This window comes from Diceros bicornis, chromosome 31, assembly GCF_020826845.1.
Source record: "Diceros bicornis minor isolate mBicDic1 chromosome 31, mDicBic1.mat.cur, whole genome shotgun sequence".
NCBI lineage: Eukaryota > Metazoa > Chordata > Mammalia > Perissodactyla > Rhinocerotidae > Diceros > Diceros bicornis.
In genome coordinates, this window is record NC_080770.1 from 15,796,129 (window position 1) to 15,812,637 (window position 16,509).

Here is a 16,509-nt window from a genome sequence, read left to right on the forward strand (position 1 = left end):
TTGGCCAGATGCTGGTACACTACTAGTGTCAAGATAAAGTATTTGGCTTTGCATTTATCAGTTCCCTACCAAACACTTCCTAGTCATTCATAAATTATACAATATAGAGTAATTCCATGAGCAGAGTCATAGAATCTAGAGCTGGAGGGCACCACACAGGCCAACAAGAACATCACTCATTGTACAAATGGGTAAATTAATCCTCAGTTGGATGGGTGACTTCTTAACATCAGTTGATTAGTTTTGGGAGAACCAAAACGAGAACCCAAGTGAGTTGCTCCTGGTGCACTACTCTCTGGTTCATGCTTTTTCAGGTTGATGTAGTAGAAAGAGAAGGGATTTTGAAATGAGACAGACCTGGGTTTGAAATTCAGCTCTACCACTTAATGGGTGTGTGACCTCGGGCATTTCACTTAACTCTTTAGAGACCTGTTTCTATACCAATAAACTGGAGATGAAGTTTGCAGAACACCTAACTTGGTCCCTAGAAAAAAGTTAGCAGCTTAACAGATATCAGCTTCTCGTCTTTTGTTTACTCCAGAAGGGTCATCCTCCTATGGAGTATAATTTAAGAGCTCCACAATCCCAACCTCCTCTCTTAGCTGGTTTGAGGTAAACATGAATAAAATCACTAAGGGCTCAGAAAACAAAATATCTCCAGAAAGACCTGGTTGATACACAGTTGTGTTAGGATATGGAACAGTGAGGGATGGGAGCAGAGAAGGACTGGATTATGGGGATCAGTCAGATCACTCATCCAATGGTGAGCAGCCATTTCATGCATCAAGCATGAAAGACCAAGAAAAAAGAGTGTGGAGGAGACATTAAAGTCAGGCTCACATTGGATAAAGAAACTGGATTAACAAATTGTGGTATATTCATACAATGGAATACTATCCAGGAATTGAAAAGAACGAACTGCTGTAATACTCAACCACTTACATGAATCTCAAACACATTGTGTTAAGTGAAAGAAGTGAGACTAAAAAGAATACATACTGTATGAGATCCATTTACATGATAGTCCCGAACAGGCAAAACTCATCTACAGTGACAGAGGTCAGAAGAGTGGTTGATTGGGCAGGGAGAAGAATTGGTTGGAAAGGGGCACAAGAGAACTTTCTGGGGTGATGAAAATATTTCATTATTGAATACAATTGCCCAAACACATCCAACTGAACCAATTGAGATCTATGCATTTGATTGTGTGTTATTTACACTTCAATTAAAATATAATAAAAGCAAAACAAGCTCACCACTTTCTCCTTTTTGTTTCAAGTAGAATTTGAATCTATTAGCACATCAACTAAATGGAACATCTTTTCTTGCCTTATCTTTTCTCCCAGATAAGCAAAGGTTGAGATGTTAAATCTTTGCTAGGATTCTGGAAGCAGAAGCTGGGAGGCAAAGCGGAGCCAAGGATGTTCCTACATATCTTAACATCCAGAGTGAAGCTGTCATCCTCCCACACAGTGTAATAGGAAGTTAATCCACACTAGACAAGAAAAGAGAGACCAGATATCTGGCCTTTCTCAGGAATACATATTTTTCAGGATGACATATGTGGCGATACTTTTAGGAAAGAATAAGTCAGTGTGGGGCACTTATGTATAACCACAGAGATTTACTGGGAGTTTGTGGCCTCATATGTACATGTGGGATGGAGTTGTCAATTTAGACATTTTGGAACTAGGGTTCCGAAGACCTCATCTGTCATAGAAAAAAGTGTAAACCCTTTTAGAGGAACACACGGAATAACTTACCAAAACTTATGTTGAGGAAGACAACGACATATCTTACACCATGATCTTCTTGTATATATTATTCTCCTCTACTCTAGATAAAAAAAGATTGACTTATAATTGTTTTGTGTTTATTTTCCCAATAGTTTTTAGACTTGAAAGCAAATATCTGGTGTTTTTTTCTATGAATTCCAAGCAGATAACCCAGCACCTGGCACATAATATGATCTCTTCCTCATCCTCAAGTCACTATCCTTCAACATTTTCCTTCTTATCCTAAATTCATGCACACCCCACCACTCTTCTGCTTATTTTCATAGCATTTGCCTTTTTTTTTCATCTCTTAACCCCTCGTGAACATTGAATCCAGGGAGTCAGAGATTTTGGTAAATAGTACTAGATTCTGTTTGAATATATGTTTCAAAATGAGTAAATGTACAGCATGGTAAGTACAGTTAATAATACCATATTGCATATTTGAAGTTGCTAAGAGAGTAGATCTTGAAATTTCTCATCACAAGAAAAAAAATTCTGTAACTACACATAGTATAGTGACGAATGTTAACTAGACTTATTGTGGTGATTGTTTTGCTATATATACCAATATAGAATCATTATGTTGTACACCTGAAACTAACATAATGTTGTATGTGATTTATACCTTAATAAAAAATACATAAATGAATGTCCATAATAAATATTTATTGAAGGAATTGTTACATTATAGCATAAAGAGGTCTTTATAAATAGTCTAAAGATGACCAAGTATGTTGTCTATGGTATCTGGGGATGGTTATACAAAACTGTCCCCCATCTCTGTTGAGTAGCCTCTTTTTACCAGTGCTAGGAGCACCATTATTTTTCCTTTTTATGACACTGGATTGGAACCCAAAAGAGGCAACTAGGACAACTCTCAAACTAGTGAGAGTGAGAGCTAGTGGGCAAAGAGAAGCCCAAGCAATAATCACCATCATATTTCAAGCTTCTACTGGTTTTCACTAGAATCTGTAATTTTACAATGTGGTTTTCAAAGTCACTACTGAACGAGAGAGAGCAAGAGACAGAAAAAAGAGGGAAGGTCGTCATCATAATGAAAATAATTGTAGAGATTCTTGATGATGTGGCATTGCAGGTTATTCTTGACCCATCGAATATCCATAAAACAAGCTGTCTGCCCAGCATGTGTTGTTGTATAACAATCTCTCTCATTCTATCATTTCCTTATCTAGCCATCTCTCCATCTACACTCACTAGTTGTAATTACACAACACAGAAATGCACACACACACTCCCCATATGGTTTCCTTAATCTTCAACATGTGGGAATGAAAAATAAGAATTCCTGGGAACTTTCAGGAATGCATGAAATTATAAGTTACTCTTAAAATATTTTCAATGTTCTTTGTACTCTTTACTCATTATTATAAGTATCCAAAATCTGTTTGATAATTATAAATGTTAGATGTATTAGTACATACAAAGTACTGAAGACTACAGCGAATAGCCAAACACTGGAAAGCACCCAATGAACATTATTGGGTAGTATTTGAACAACTAAACATTCAGATCCCCCAATAAGATTAATGATACTACACAGAAGCACATATCAAAATTCCCAATTTATGGAATTATTTGCTTCCAAAACTTGTTATTTCTTGGAACATCACCCAGAGGATGTGTATAAAGTATCCTAGGCATATAAACTTAACAATATTTATTTTACTTGCAAGAATAACTCACTGTTAGCAGCACATGGGGCCACGAATCCATAGCTGGAAACAGCTACAAGAAAGACTGATTAGCTCATGACTGCTTCTCTCCCAGTGCTTCTTGTCCTAGTTCCAGAAATGTAGACTTAACCTTTGACTCCACATGTCATGTTTCCTGCTCTAGCTTTCCTCTTGACATGAGTGGATTCCTCTGAACCAGTAACCTCTCTGTGTTGGTTAGTATGCTTTAATTTTTGCAGGAGAATTATAATACTTTTTCTAATTTTTCTGATTTCTCAACTACTTCCTTCTCAGAATTTGGATATCAAAATAAATTATTTGTTGAGAAATGCTAGGAAGGAATTCTCACATGAAAACACTACTCCCACTGCTGTTACTAATCCATCCTTTCATCCACCAGTTAAATAGTAAGGAAAGAAATGGAGAAATCCAACGTCACAACTTACCAGAGATATTTTCATGTATTCTGGCCTTAAGGTACTTGTTGATTAGCAGCGGAGACATATACTCAATTAAATACATTACCTGATAAGGTATATTTTAATAAAATTCAATGAGAGAGGCGTAGACAGAGGATGTCAGTGGGGAGAGAGGTTGCTTTCTGGGCAAGTTCGTCTCTGTAAGGCAGTTGATACCAAGGACAGACTCACAAATCCAAAACGCTGCATGAAGCGGATGAGCAGGATATTGAACGAAGTGGTAAAGACGCAGGAGAGGAAAAGTGGAGGAAACCTAAAGTAGTTTTACAAGTTCTGACTTCCGTTTATGCTAGCAGGAGGCTACCTTGTTAGGAGAGGATCATCATTTTCTCAAGGGAAACATTGATTGACATTTCAGTCCCATCATTTAACTCATGATGTGCTGATATTCCACTCAACAGTCTAATTCCAGGATGTAATCATTACATGGGAAGACTCTTATATTAAGAGAATAACCTTTCATTAAGAAGGAGGAGCTCATTCTATGCAGGTAAAATATGTACAGGAAGATACCTGGGAGAGCCCAGTAATTCAGTTGAAAGGATCAATCAACCCTTTAGAGCCATCTTCTCAAAAGAGTAACATTTCACCCACTTCTTTGAGAGTTCTGGGATAATTTTCCGTATGATTTGTGACATTAAAAATGAAAGGAGGCATGAAAATGCAGTTGCAAACTTTCCTTTTGTTGGCATTCCAGACAATGTTTAGCACAGCGAACATTTAATTGATTGATTATGTTCTGATGTGACTTGGCCTGGATATGTTGATAAGCAACCTGCCAACCAGAGAGTTCTGTTCCTCTCGTCCAACAGTTAGTTGGAAGTGAAGGCATTTCAAATATATTGTTGAACCCATGACTGTTCCCAGAATAAGCAACACTTTGTAGTTCCTCTCCTTATCCCATGTGAAATTATCTCAAAAAATTAAAAGCATCAAATGTAGTTTTGAAGAGAAAAAGAAGTAAACAAAACAAAAAATGTTAATCTAGGAAAAATATGAAAAGTGGAGGAGAATCAGGCTGTGAGGATGGGAGGTTTACGTGCCAAATAAATCTATATGAGCCTCAGAATCCTTTGAGAAATTATCATTTTTCTGATTATAGAAGTAACATAATCTTATCTTAAAAAATGTGGAAAATGCATAAATGCATAAATTCTAATCCTAATTCTAAAAACCACAGATAACCACCTTTAATTTTTTGGTGTATCTCTATTCATCATTGTGTGTGTGCATTTCTACAAAAGTGGGCTCCTATTCTAAATAACAGTTTGTACCTTGCTTTTATCCTCTATAGTTATGACAATAAATATTGTCCCTTATTACTAAATATTAATTGAAATATGATTTCAAGTATGCTGTATTATATATCTGATATTGGCAGTTAGATTTTAATAAATTTTCATTTTATAAATAAATATAAGAAACAATCATAGATTTTCAGCTTTGTTTGATTCTGTTAATTTTTGAGGTCATGATTTTACAATAAGAATTATTGAATCAAAGAATAGAAACTTTTCTAGGCCTTTGGTATACTTAGCTATACGACATTCAGAAGGGTTATACCAATTTCTTAGATCAGTTTTCATATCCACTGGCAGATACTCTCACTCTTTTCCTGGAGTCGCTAACTAGAGTCAGTTTTATGGGCTGGATCCAGACCCATGCCTGATAGGTTGTACCACCCTCTAGTGGTTCTGGGAGATTTGATTCCTGTTAAGAACTGTCTCTGGAGCCCTCTTCACCTCATTGTTCCTCAGGACATAATTGAGAAGGTTTAGCAGTGTGGTGTCAGCTGTTATCACCAGAGAGGGAAGCCGATTCTACTTGAGGATTTATCTGTGGTTGGGGCACAGGTGCAGGAAGATGTTACAGCCATCCAGCAGCGGATGGGAGGAACAGGGGTGCCACCTGTTGAGTGGATCTACGAGCAGCAGCCATTATGAAAGCAGAAAGAGGTGAGGAAGGAGGAACAGCAGAGCCTTATTGAAAGCCACCAGCAAAGACGGCTCATGCAGGCAGTGCTGGCAGCAACCAGAGGCAGTTTTCAATACTCGAGCATGGCCGACACATAGTAGGTGCTTAGTCAATGAATGCTAATTCCTGACCACTCCCTGACATGGCAGAATGAAAGAAAATGAAGGTGATCAGTTGGGATATGTGGAATGAGGGAAATTGATGCACTAAATAAGCTATTGTTTGCCATATATTGAAATCTAAAACAATAATAAAATATATTTCTTTGAGTAAAGTATATGTCATTATGAACAGTCCTTATTCAAGGCACTTTTCACAGAATAAATTAATATTACTGTCTCCTCAAGAAGCAGGATTTCTAAAGATAACAACCTTTATTCTCAGGGTGTATGGGGTGTTCCTAGTAGAGCAATTGCCCTGAGTGTGACCACGGTGAGCTGTGGTCTTTAAAGTAGCGCTAAGACACTAGAGTCCTGCATTGGAAGTTTTGTCCAAGTTTCAAATCTTATTTAAAGCACTTCAAGAAAATGAGTGCAAATTGTGGACAGGGGACACATACGGCAAAACAGAAATATCAACTGCAAAGTGTGGTAAAGTATTATAATTCTGTATTTGTTATTTGAGTTTATTATTATGGCAAATGACAGACACCCACCCCAGGCCCCCTAAGCCTTCAACAGGTGTCAGAAGCTGCCTTACCGATGATGGCATTCCTCAGAGCGGCTTTGACATCCTTGTTGCGCAGAGTGTAGATCAGTGGGTTAAGTAAGGGGGTGACAAAGGTGTAGACCAGAGCAATTTGGCGGTCCTCGTCCTCTGAGGTGCTTGACCGGGGACGCAAGTAGACCAGGCTGCAACAGCCATACTGCAGTAAGACCACGGTGAGGTGGGAGGAGCAGGTGGAGAAGGCCAGGTGGCGGCCCTCAGCAGAACGGATGCGCAGGATCGCGCAGGTGATGAACACATAGGAGACACAGATAAGCAGGAAGGGGACAGTCAGCACCAGGATGCCCACGACATAGAGGACGGCCTGGTGCACGCGGATGTCGGCGCAGGCCAGCCGCAGGACCGGAGGCACATCACAGAGGAAGTGGTTGATTTGGCGGTGGTGCCCGCAGAAGGGCAGGGTGAGGATTACGGATGTGAGCTGCAGGGAGAGGAAGAGGGCCAGGCCCAGGGCGCTGGCCAGCATCTGGACGCACAGCTTCTGGGTCATGACGAGGGTGTAGTGCAGTGGGTGGCAGATGGCCACGTAGCGATCGTATGCCATGACTGCCAAGAGGAAACAGTCCGTGCTGCCAAGGGTGACAAAAAAGAACATTTGGGCCCCACAGCCCGCCAGCGGAATGGGCTTCTGGGCCCCCAAAATGTTAGAAAACATCAATGGCACCACAACGGTGGTGTAGACGATCTCTACAAAGGACAAATTGGAGAGGAAGAAGTACATTGGGGTGCGGAGGGAGCTGTGTGTGCACACCACCCAGATGATGGCTGTGTTGCCACAAAGGATCATCAAGTAGAGGAGGAGGAAGGGGAGGAAGAGGAGGACCTGGAATTCAGGGGCAGCTGTGAACACACGGAACACAAACTCAGTGGGGCCGGATTGGTTGAGGGCAGGTCTCCCAGCAAACATGTCTCCTGCAAAAGAACAGAAAAGTGCTAAATATCCATTTGCTGTGTTGCTTTATCACCTGAAGAAAAGCATGCATTTTAAATTCGATGTTTTATCTGGAATTACCCATTTGGTATCCAGTTTCCGATCTCAGTGCTTGGAATGAATTCACAATAGAGGGTATGGTATATTTATCTGTGGAAATCTTTATGAATAGGATAGATACTCATCTGCAGAAGTTTCTGCTGAGAAATACATGTAGATGTTCCCAGAGAAATGGGTTTTTTTACTCTGGTATTTTAAATCCACTTGACATGGGCTAATTCTGTGCTTGTATTTAATTAAACTAAAGAGTTGTACAGTTGTAGATATATTCAAAATGAGATAAATGGATGTGTTGTTCACTTCTTGGGTAAACATTCTTCTTGAAATATAACATACATAACAGAGAAGTTCACAAATCCTAAGTGTACAGCTTTATTTATTTTTTACACGGTAAATACACCAGTGTAACCACTACCAAGATTTAAGAAATAGAACAATTCCAGTAACCTACAAGCATCCTTCATGTCTTCCCTCAGTCTTTTTCCCTTTTTGACTTTTATCACTGCAAATTAGATTAACTATGCTCCAATTTATATATGTAATAATAAAGTATGTACTTTATTGTAACTGGTTTCAACGTCATGTCTGCAAAGTTTCGTCTTGCTGTTTTGTGTAGCAAGACTTTGTTCTTTCCATTGTTTTGTAGTATCTCATTTTATGACTATACTATAATTTGTTCATAAGTTATTCACTTTTCATCCAGTTTAGAGTCCATTTAAAACTAGGCACTTTTTATTCCAATCGTTTCTTTTTCTTTTTTTGTGAGGAAGACTAGCCCTGAGCCTACATCCGATACCAATCCTCCTCTTTTTGCTGAGGAAGATTGGCCCTGGGCTAACAGCCATGCCCATCTTCCTCTACTTTATACGGGATGCTGCCACAGCATGACCTGACAAGTGGTGCATCGGTGCGTGCCTGGGATCAGAATCTGCGAACCCCGGGCCATGGAAGCGGAGCACATGTATTTAACCGCTGCGCCGCCTGGCCAGCTCCCAATCATTTCTGATATATACTCTTTATACATTTACTCTCATTTGAATTTTTTTTTCTAAATTTCCAACCATGTACCTAAACTTAGGACTTTGACAGATTCAAATGAAAGGAACCTGTAAGAGAGTCAGGTAAAAATGAAAGTAGACCTGCCTGAGATGAGAAAAGACAATAAGGAACCTAAAAGTGCAAGAGCAGAATTGAAATAGACACTGGAACAACCAGGTGAATCAGAAAGAATTTTATAAGCATCTGGGAAGGGAAAAATACCTATAAGTTAAGCACTTCTACAGGTCGGACTACAACTTTATTTTCAATATAAAAACCCAACACACAATGCAGCAAGGACTACAGAGTTTTAAAAGAAACAAATTCTTGTGAAAGAATTCTATACCCAGGCTTTAGTGATTTATGTTTAAAAGCAACAGAAAGACTTTCTTAGATTTACAAGAGCTTAGGAAACATGTCATTCTAAATATAATTAAAACAATTCCTCAACAAAGACTCTGGGTTACTGAGTGATTAATCAGAATGTATAGTTCAAGATTGCAAAAATTGTAATGTAAAAACTTGATTTGAAAAATCAAATAGTAAAATATGTATTTAACACTAAATGGTTAATTCAAATATTATTAAAAGCAAAAAAATCCAAAAATAATTCTTGAAAACATACATAGCATAAAATGCAAAAATTAAAATAGTTATGCATATTTAAAACACCAAATTATGTCATTGGAAAATTGATAGAGAAGGATGGGAGAAATGAAAATATACTAATTTCCTCAATCTATGTCAGGAAGGATCCAAGAAATATTTCATGTAGATGTGACTAATTAGAGAAATAGCTATTCAAATGTCTATTCTGAATAGTCATCATCAGTAGAATAAAACTCAGCATATCCATTCCAAATGATCTGATTTAAAAGAGTAAATTACTACAGAAAGCAAAAGGTTGAAAACAAAGGAAACTGTGAGCAAGTATATAAGATAAAATAACAACATAAGCTAAGTAAATTTCATTTCTGAAAATAAGTTTAAATGAGGTTTATGTTCTATTAAAGACAGAGTCTCACATTTACATAAGAAAAAATCCAACCAAGTGTACGCATAGTGACGTAGAAAGGCTGGCATCACTTCTGTTTAGCATTGTGTTCCACAATGTAGCCAATGCAATAACACAGAAAAAAGATGCAGAAGATTTGATTGGCTAACTGAAAACATAACAGAACCAATTGAAAAAGTAAGACCAATAAGATACTCATTTTGGTGGTTAGTTCAAATGAAATGTAGTAGAGGGTCTCTTAACTAATCTTCACTTAATGGATGTGTCAGATTAACCAATGCTCCTCATTCCCTCTGTTCAACAAGCTGAATGATACACTGAACGCAAGAGACCTAGAGCTGACTCTCTAAAATGTCTGAGTATTCCTATACCCGGAAGTTGAATTGTATGCCTTTAAGTCAGCTGGATTTACCCCAAATCTACTTATCCTATTTGTATTCATTTTTGTAACTAAATAATTTTAATAAATATTACAAAATATGATAAGATGTTATTGTGAATATAAAGGTATTAATGAAAATTAATAGTTGAGTGTTTGAGAAATACTTGATAATTATGAGTTGCTAAAAACCTCTGTAGAATAAGACGTGAGTCAGACGACTATAAATGACTAAGAGGAAAAATGATAAAACTTTGAGCAATTTTACCTTCCTATTTGCCATGGGTCTAAATGTTCACTCCATGTCACAAAAGCTAAAATTGGAATTAATATACGAGGCATGAAAATAAATGTTTTGATTTCAGGCAACACAAATTTAAAGTAAAGCCCTTGGCTTTATATCAAAAGGTTGATGAATACATGTCCATTTGTATGTTTTAATTTAAAGTAAAATGAATAAGTGAGTAGTTTATGCTTTCAATCACAGGGCTTTCTTTTTTTTTTTTATCAGTGATACCAGTTTGAATGCCCTTCCCCCAAATAACAACCAAAATGAATGAATAATAAATAACACGCCAGTGAACAAACTTATTAATGAACAAATAGGAACTCTTTCAAAAAACTACGAAGCTTTGTTACATATGTGCCTGGATGGAAAATCCGAATATTTTAGTGTTAATTGACACTGAAATAATGTGTGATTTCCTGCAATTCCTATCAAAATCCCTAGAAGAATAAACAGGTGAAAAGACAAGAGACTATTAAAAGAAAAAAAAAAGAGTGCCACATTGGAGCAAAACTTGCATCACAAGACATTAAAATATGTCACAAATAATTATATGTTATAAAATATATTATATATTATATCATAAATCAACATAGTGTGCTAGAGATCCAGCACACTAGAACAGGAAGAGTCATTAATAATAGTTAATTGTTCTATAGCACTTATTGTGTCAGACATTATGCTATGCACTTTACATTTATTAATTCATTTCATAACAGCCCTGTAAAAAGGGGCTCATACATTTTACAGATGAGAAAATTGAAAAACAGAGAGGTTAAGTAATTTGCCCGTGATCACACAGCTAGCAAGTGTTGAGACGGGAATTTAAATATAGGCTGCCTCCAGAGGCCCTTGCCTTAGTCACAGTGTTATATTGTTTCTGTCTACTATGTGCATCAGTTTCATTATCTGTAAAATGGAACTGAAAAAATGTGTATTTACTTCTCCAGTTGTTGTGAGACTCACGTTATTCTGTGAAAGTGCTTAGAACAGTCTGGGCATAGAGTACAAATTCAATGTATATTAACTATTGTCACTATTTCAAATCAATTAGAAAAAATCAGTTTTCTAATATGGTGCTAGGAAAATGGACTAACCATTTTTTAAATTAACTCCCTAATGTATTATACATCAAAATTTATTTCTGACAGACTTAATATTCAAATATTTTAAAAAGTAGAAGAAAACTAGAAAACAGTATAAATGAACATTTTTCAGATCTCAGAGTACAACCAAATGACTTACATGCAAATGAGCAGAGTCCATAAAAATATTGATATTTTGACGATAAAAATTTAAAAACAAATAAGCAAACTAAATAGAAAATGAAATTTTAAATCCAGAAAAAAAAAAACTCCATCATTAGAAAAACAGGCAATTCAATAAAGAAATATGCAAAGGCAAACAAATATATAAAAATTCAATTTCATTAGTATTCCAATAAATATAAAATTAAACAAAATTGGATACTATTTCTGTTTAAAAACTAACAGTAATGGGGAAAAAAGATAATACTCGGTGTTGTCAAAGTTTCAAGGAGAGATATATTCCCAAATACTGGTCCTGGGAGGATAAAGTGCTATAAAAATGCGTGGAGTGCAATCTGGTAATACATAATGAAGACTTGAAATGCAAACACTTTGATTCAGCAATATTGTTTTAAGGAATTTATTCTTATAAACTAACTATGAGTATGTGCATAAAATTGTTGACAGGAAGGTTCATCTCAGTTTTCAATATCATGGTGAAAAATTGTATCGACCTAATAACAATAATAAGAAAATGCTTAAATTAATTGTGGTCTATCCATATGAAGGAACATGTAATCATTTAAAAATGATGTTGCAGAAAAATATTTAATAAGATTAGGAGGGCTAATGAAAAAGCAGATTATAAAGAAGCATTATTTCATAATTCAATTTAAAAAATGATTATATCTATTCATAAAAAATAAAAGAACATACCTCAAAATGTTAACAATGGGTATTACCAGGTTGATATGATTGTGGCTCTTTTTGTTTGTGGCTTATGCTTTTCTGTATTTAAAAATTCTAAAATGAAAAAACACAATTTTGCAATCATATGATAAATTAAAATTATTCCTTTATCTTTGGTATTTCAACATAGTGTAGAGAAGGAAGAATGGTAGAGTGTCAATCACTTGGATTTTTGTAGTCGATTAGATCTGGATTTGAAACCCAGTTCCCTTATTTTCTAATTTATTTTTTATATTAATTATGTTATTTGATGAGCCTCGATTCCCTAATGTGTGATTGCAGGTGTGAATATGGAGACTTATACGGAATTTATGAAGATTAAATGTTTCAAATATAATATCGTGTGCCTGACACACAACAAGTGTTCAATGAACATACCTGCCCTCCCCTCTCTCAGCCCATGAAACTGAGTTTCCCTTGGATATTTACTTTTCAATTCTTACCTTTTCCAAAGTGGGTGATGAGGCTCCTCTAGAGCTATATCCTCCCTGGTCTTGCAGTTGCTCTGCTAAACCTTGAATAACGATAAGCATAAAAGAGAAAAAGAAGAAGAAGAAAACAAAATGGAAGACACATTTCAGCAAAATAATTGTAACTATGTGTCATCAAAGCCAAATAAGATAGACCTTGACTCAGGAAAACATTTAAAAATGATTCTGTCTTGAGAGGAAGTCAAGATGGCGGCGTAGGCAGACTCTGAACTCACCTCCTCCTGTGGACACAGCCAATTTACAACTACTCGTGGAAAAATTACCCCTGAGACAGAACTGAAAACTGGACAAGAGGAACTCCTGCAACAACGGAGAATCCTAACTGAGGTAGAAGAGGCAGAAACTCCCTTCTGGAGAGGAAAAATGCCACCTTCACAAGCCGCCAGCGTCACGGTCGCCCGGGAGCAGCCCACAGGTACGCAGCCCTCCATGGAGGAGCAGGGCGCTGAGCTGGAGAGCGCCCCCACTGTGGGCATTTTGTGGACCCAGCACAATCGAGATGAGTGGCAGAATATCTGACTTTGCCTGCTACTAAAACATTGGTGAGTACCCCCAGAAAAGCTGGTTCACAAAGAAAGTAAAACCAGCTCTTAAAGGGCCCACAGGAAAACTCACCCATTACAGAAAGCAACCTAAAATCACCAGAAAGAAAGGTGCACGGTGCTTTGGTGACAAGAGACTCACCTGATAGGCCCTGAGTGCATCTCGGTGAGAGGTGAGACCTCTCCAGGGACTGGGACATTGGCGGCGGCCATTGTTGTGGCCTGGTGTGGGCGTGCTGACACAGACACCATTGGAGTTCTCCCTGAGGCCTGCTACCCCAGGGTCTGCCCCACCCACTAGAGCACCGATTTAATCCAGCTCAGCCAGGGCAGGCAACCCACCTTAGAGACTAGCCTCACCCAACAACAAGCCCTCAGGCAACTTGTGGGCCTGCATAGATTGGTGCCTGGATTCTCTGCAGCCTGGCAAGTGAGTCGACTTCAGTAGGGCAGGGCGTGCACAAGGAGTGGACGGAGAGTGTGGGGCAGTGGCAGAGTGTGTGGGGCTCCCGCTATGGAGACACTGGCTTCGCTTCGGGAGGTTGGGGCACGCACACGGGGCAGGACTGTGTTGACTGTGTGGGTGGACCTGTGGACGGCAGGGCTAGTCAGCTGCAGAAGACTTGTGCTTCTCAAAGACCCACATAGGGGGTTTGCCACACCTTCCAAAGCCTGAAACAATTGGGTGCTCCCATGCCTGAGGTGAGCAGCACCCAGCTGCAATCCTCAGAGAGCTGAAAGAGACCTAAAGGCTGGAGGCTTAGGCCCTGAGCCTAACACCCTGTCATGGTGGGGGCCTACTCACTTAAAAGAAATACTGCAATACAAATGTGGTATTAGAACTTGCAGCCAACTGTGCTGGGGCTCCCCACACCTGATAAAGAGACTGAAGGGCCCACAACAACTACAAGCAGCTGAGCATTACCACAGCTGGCCAGGAGCATAACGCGGCGTCTCTGGGCGCCTACAGGGAGAACAAACAGGGCACAACAGAAGGACACAAGTAGACCACATAGGGGTCACCCCTGGAACATTGAGAACTGAGGGAAGCACACTGCAGGTCTCCTAAGACATCACTTACAAAAGGTCACCTATCCAAGTGCAGGAGACATAGCTGACCTACCTAATACATAGATACAAGCACAGGGAAAGAGGCAAAATGAGGAGGCAAAGGAATACATTCCAAGTAAGGGAACAGGACAAAACCCCAGAAAAGGAACTAAGTGAAACAGAAATGAGCAACCTACCCAACAGAGAGTTCAAACTAAGCGTGTTAATGATGCTCACTGATCTGGGGAGAATAGATAAACTCAGTGAGAACGTCAACAAAGAAATGGAAGATATAAAAAAGAAACAATCAGAAATGAAGAATACGATACAGGAAATGAAAAATTTACTAGAGGGACTCAAAAACAGAGTAGAGGATACAGAAGAACAGATCTGCGAGCTGGACGAAAGACTAGAAGAAATTACCAAAGCTGAACAGGTAAAAGAGAAAAGAATTAAAAAGAGTGAGGCCAGTCTAAGGGACCTATGGGACAACATCAAGCACACTAACATCCATGTTATAGGTGTCCCGGAAGGAGAAGAGCGAGACAAGAGAGCAGAGAATCTATTTCAGGAAATAATAGATGAAAACTTCCCTAACCTAAGGAAGGAAACAGACATCCAGGTACAGGAAGCACAGAGAGGCCCAAACAAGATAAACCCAAAGAGGCCCACACCAAGACACATCATAATCAAAATGTCCAGAATTAAAGATAAAGAGAGAATCCTAAAAGCTGCAAGAGAAAGACAAGTAACATATAAAGGAAGCTCCATAAGGCTATCAGCTGACTTCTCAGCAGAAACCTTACAGGCTAGAAGACAGTGGCAGGATATATTTAAAGTGCTAAAAGGAAAAAACTTACAGCCAAGAATACTCTACCCAGCAAGGTTATCATTCAAAATGAAAAGAGAGATCAAAAATTTCCCAGACAAGCAAAAATTAAAGGAGTTTGTCACCAAGAAACCAGTGCTACAAGAAATGTTACAGGGACTGATTTAAGGGGAAAAGAGAAGACCACAAATAGGAAAAATTATCTATTTCCATGATGAGGGTAATGGATACCAATGCACACAAAAGAGCTTAGATATGTATCAAAAACATAAAATTAGGGAGGAGGGGAGTATAAGAGAAAAGCTTTCAGACAGAGGTCAAACTAAAGAGACCAACAATTCTGCATAGAAGGAGAAAGGAACAGAGAAGGACTACTAAAACACTGAGAAAAAAAAGTTAAAAAATGTCAGTCAGTACATAGTTATCAAAAGCTACTTTAAAAGTCAATGGACTAAAGGCTCTAATTAAAAGGTATAGGGTGAATGATTGGATAAAACAACAAGACCCATATATATGCTGCATACAAGGGACACACTACAGACCTAAAGACACTCACAAACTGAAAGTGAAGGGATGGAAAAAGATACTCCACGCAAATGGCAATGAAAAGAAAGCTGGGATAACAGTACTCATATCAGACAAAATAGACTTAAAAACAAAAACTGTAAAAAGAGAAAAAGAAGGGCATTACACAATGATCAAGGGAACAATCCAATGAGAGGATATAACACTTGTAAATATCTACACACCCAATGTAGAGGCACCTAAATAAATAGAGCAGTTATTAAAAGGCATAAAAAGAGAAATAGACAGTAACACATTAACAGTAGCGCAATTTAACACTCCACTTACATCAACGGATAGATCATCCAAACAGAAGATCAATAAGGAAACATCGGCCTTAAATGACACATGAGAACAGACGGACCTAGTAGATATATACAGAGCATTCCATCCAAAAACCGAAGCGTACATGTTCTTTTCAAATGCACCTGGAACATTTTCCAGGATTGATCACATATTAGGCCATAAAACAAGTCTCCATAAATTTAAGAAGATTGAAATAATACCAAGCATCTTTTCTGACCACAATGGTATGAAAACGGAAATCAACTATAGGAAGAAAATCAGAAAAGCCACAAATACGTGGAGATTAAACAAAATGCTACTGAACAACGACTGTGTCAACGAAGAAATCAAAAAATACCTGGAGACAAATGAAAATGGAGATACGACATGC

At 38.1% G+C, this 16,509-nt stretch overlaps 1 protein-coding gene across 1 annotated transcript; it reads right to left on the minus strand.

Moving 5' to 3' along the window:
• Positions 1-6,566: 6,566 nt before the first annotated feature.
• Positions 6,567-12,837, minus strand: LOC131395590 (olfactory receptor 10Q1). The gene is made up of 2 exons (XM_058527447.1): positions 12,801-12,837; positions 6,567-7,563 (listed from the first exon to the last, which is right to left on the minus strand). Exon 2 carries the CDS (start codon positions 7,556-7,558, stop codon positions 6,599-6,601), a length of 960 nt encoding a protein of 319 aa, XP_058383430.1. The 5' UTR covers positions 7,559-7,563; positions 12,801-12,837; the 3' UTR covers positions 6,567-6,598.
• Positions 12,838-16,509: the final 3,672 nt, after the last annotated feature.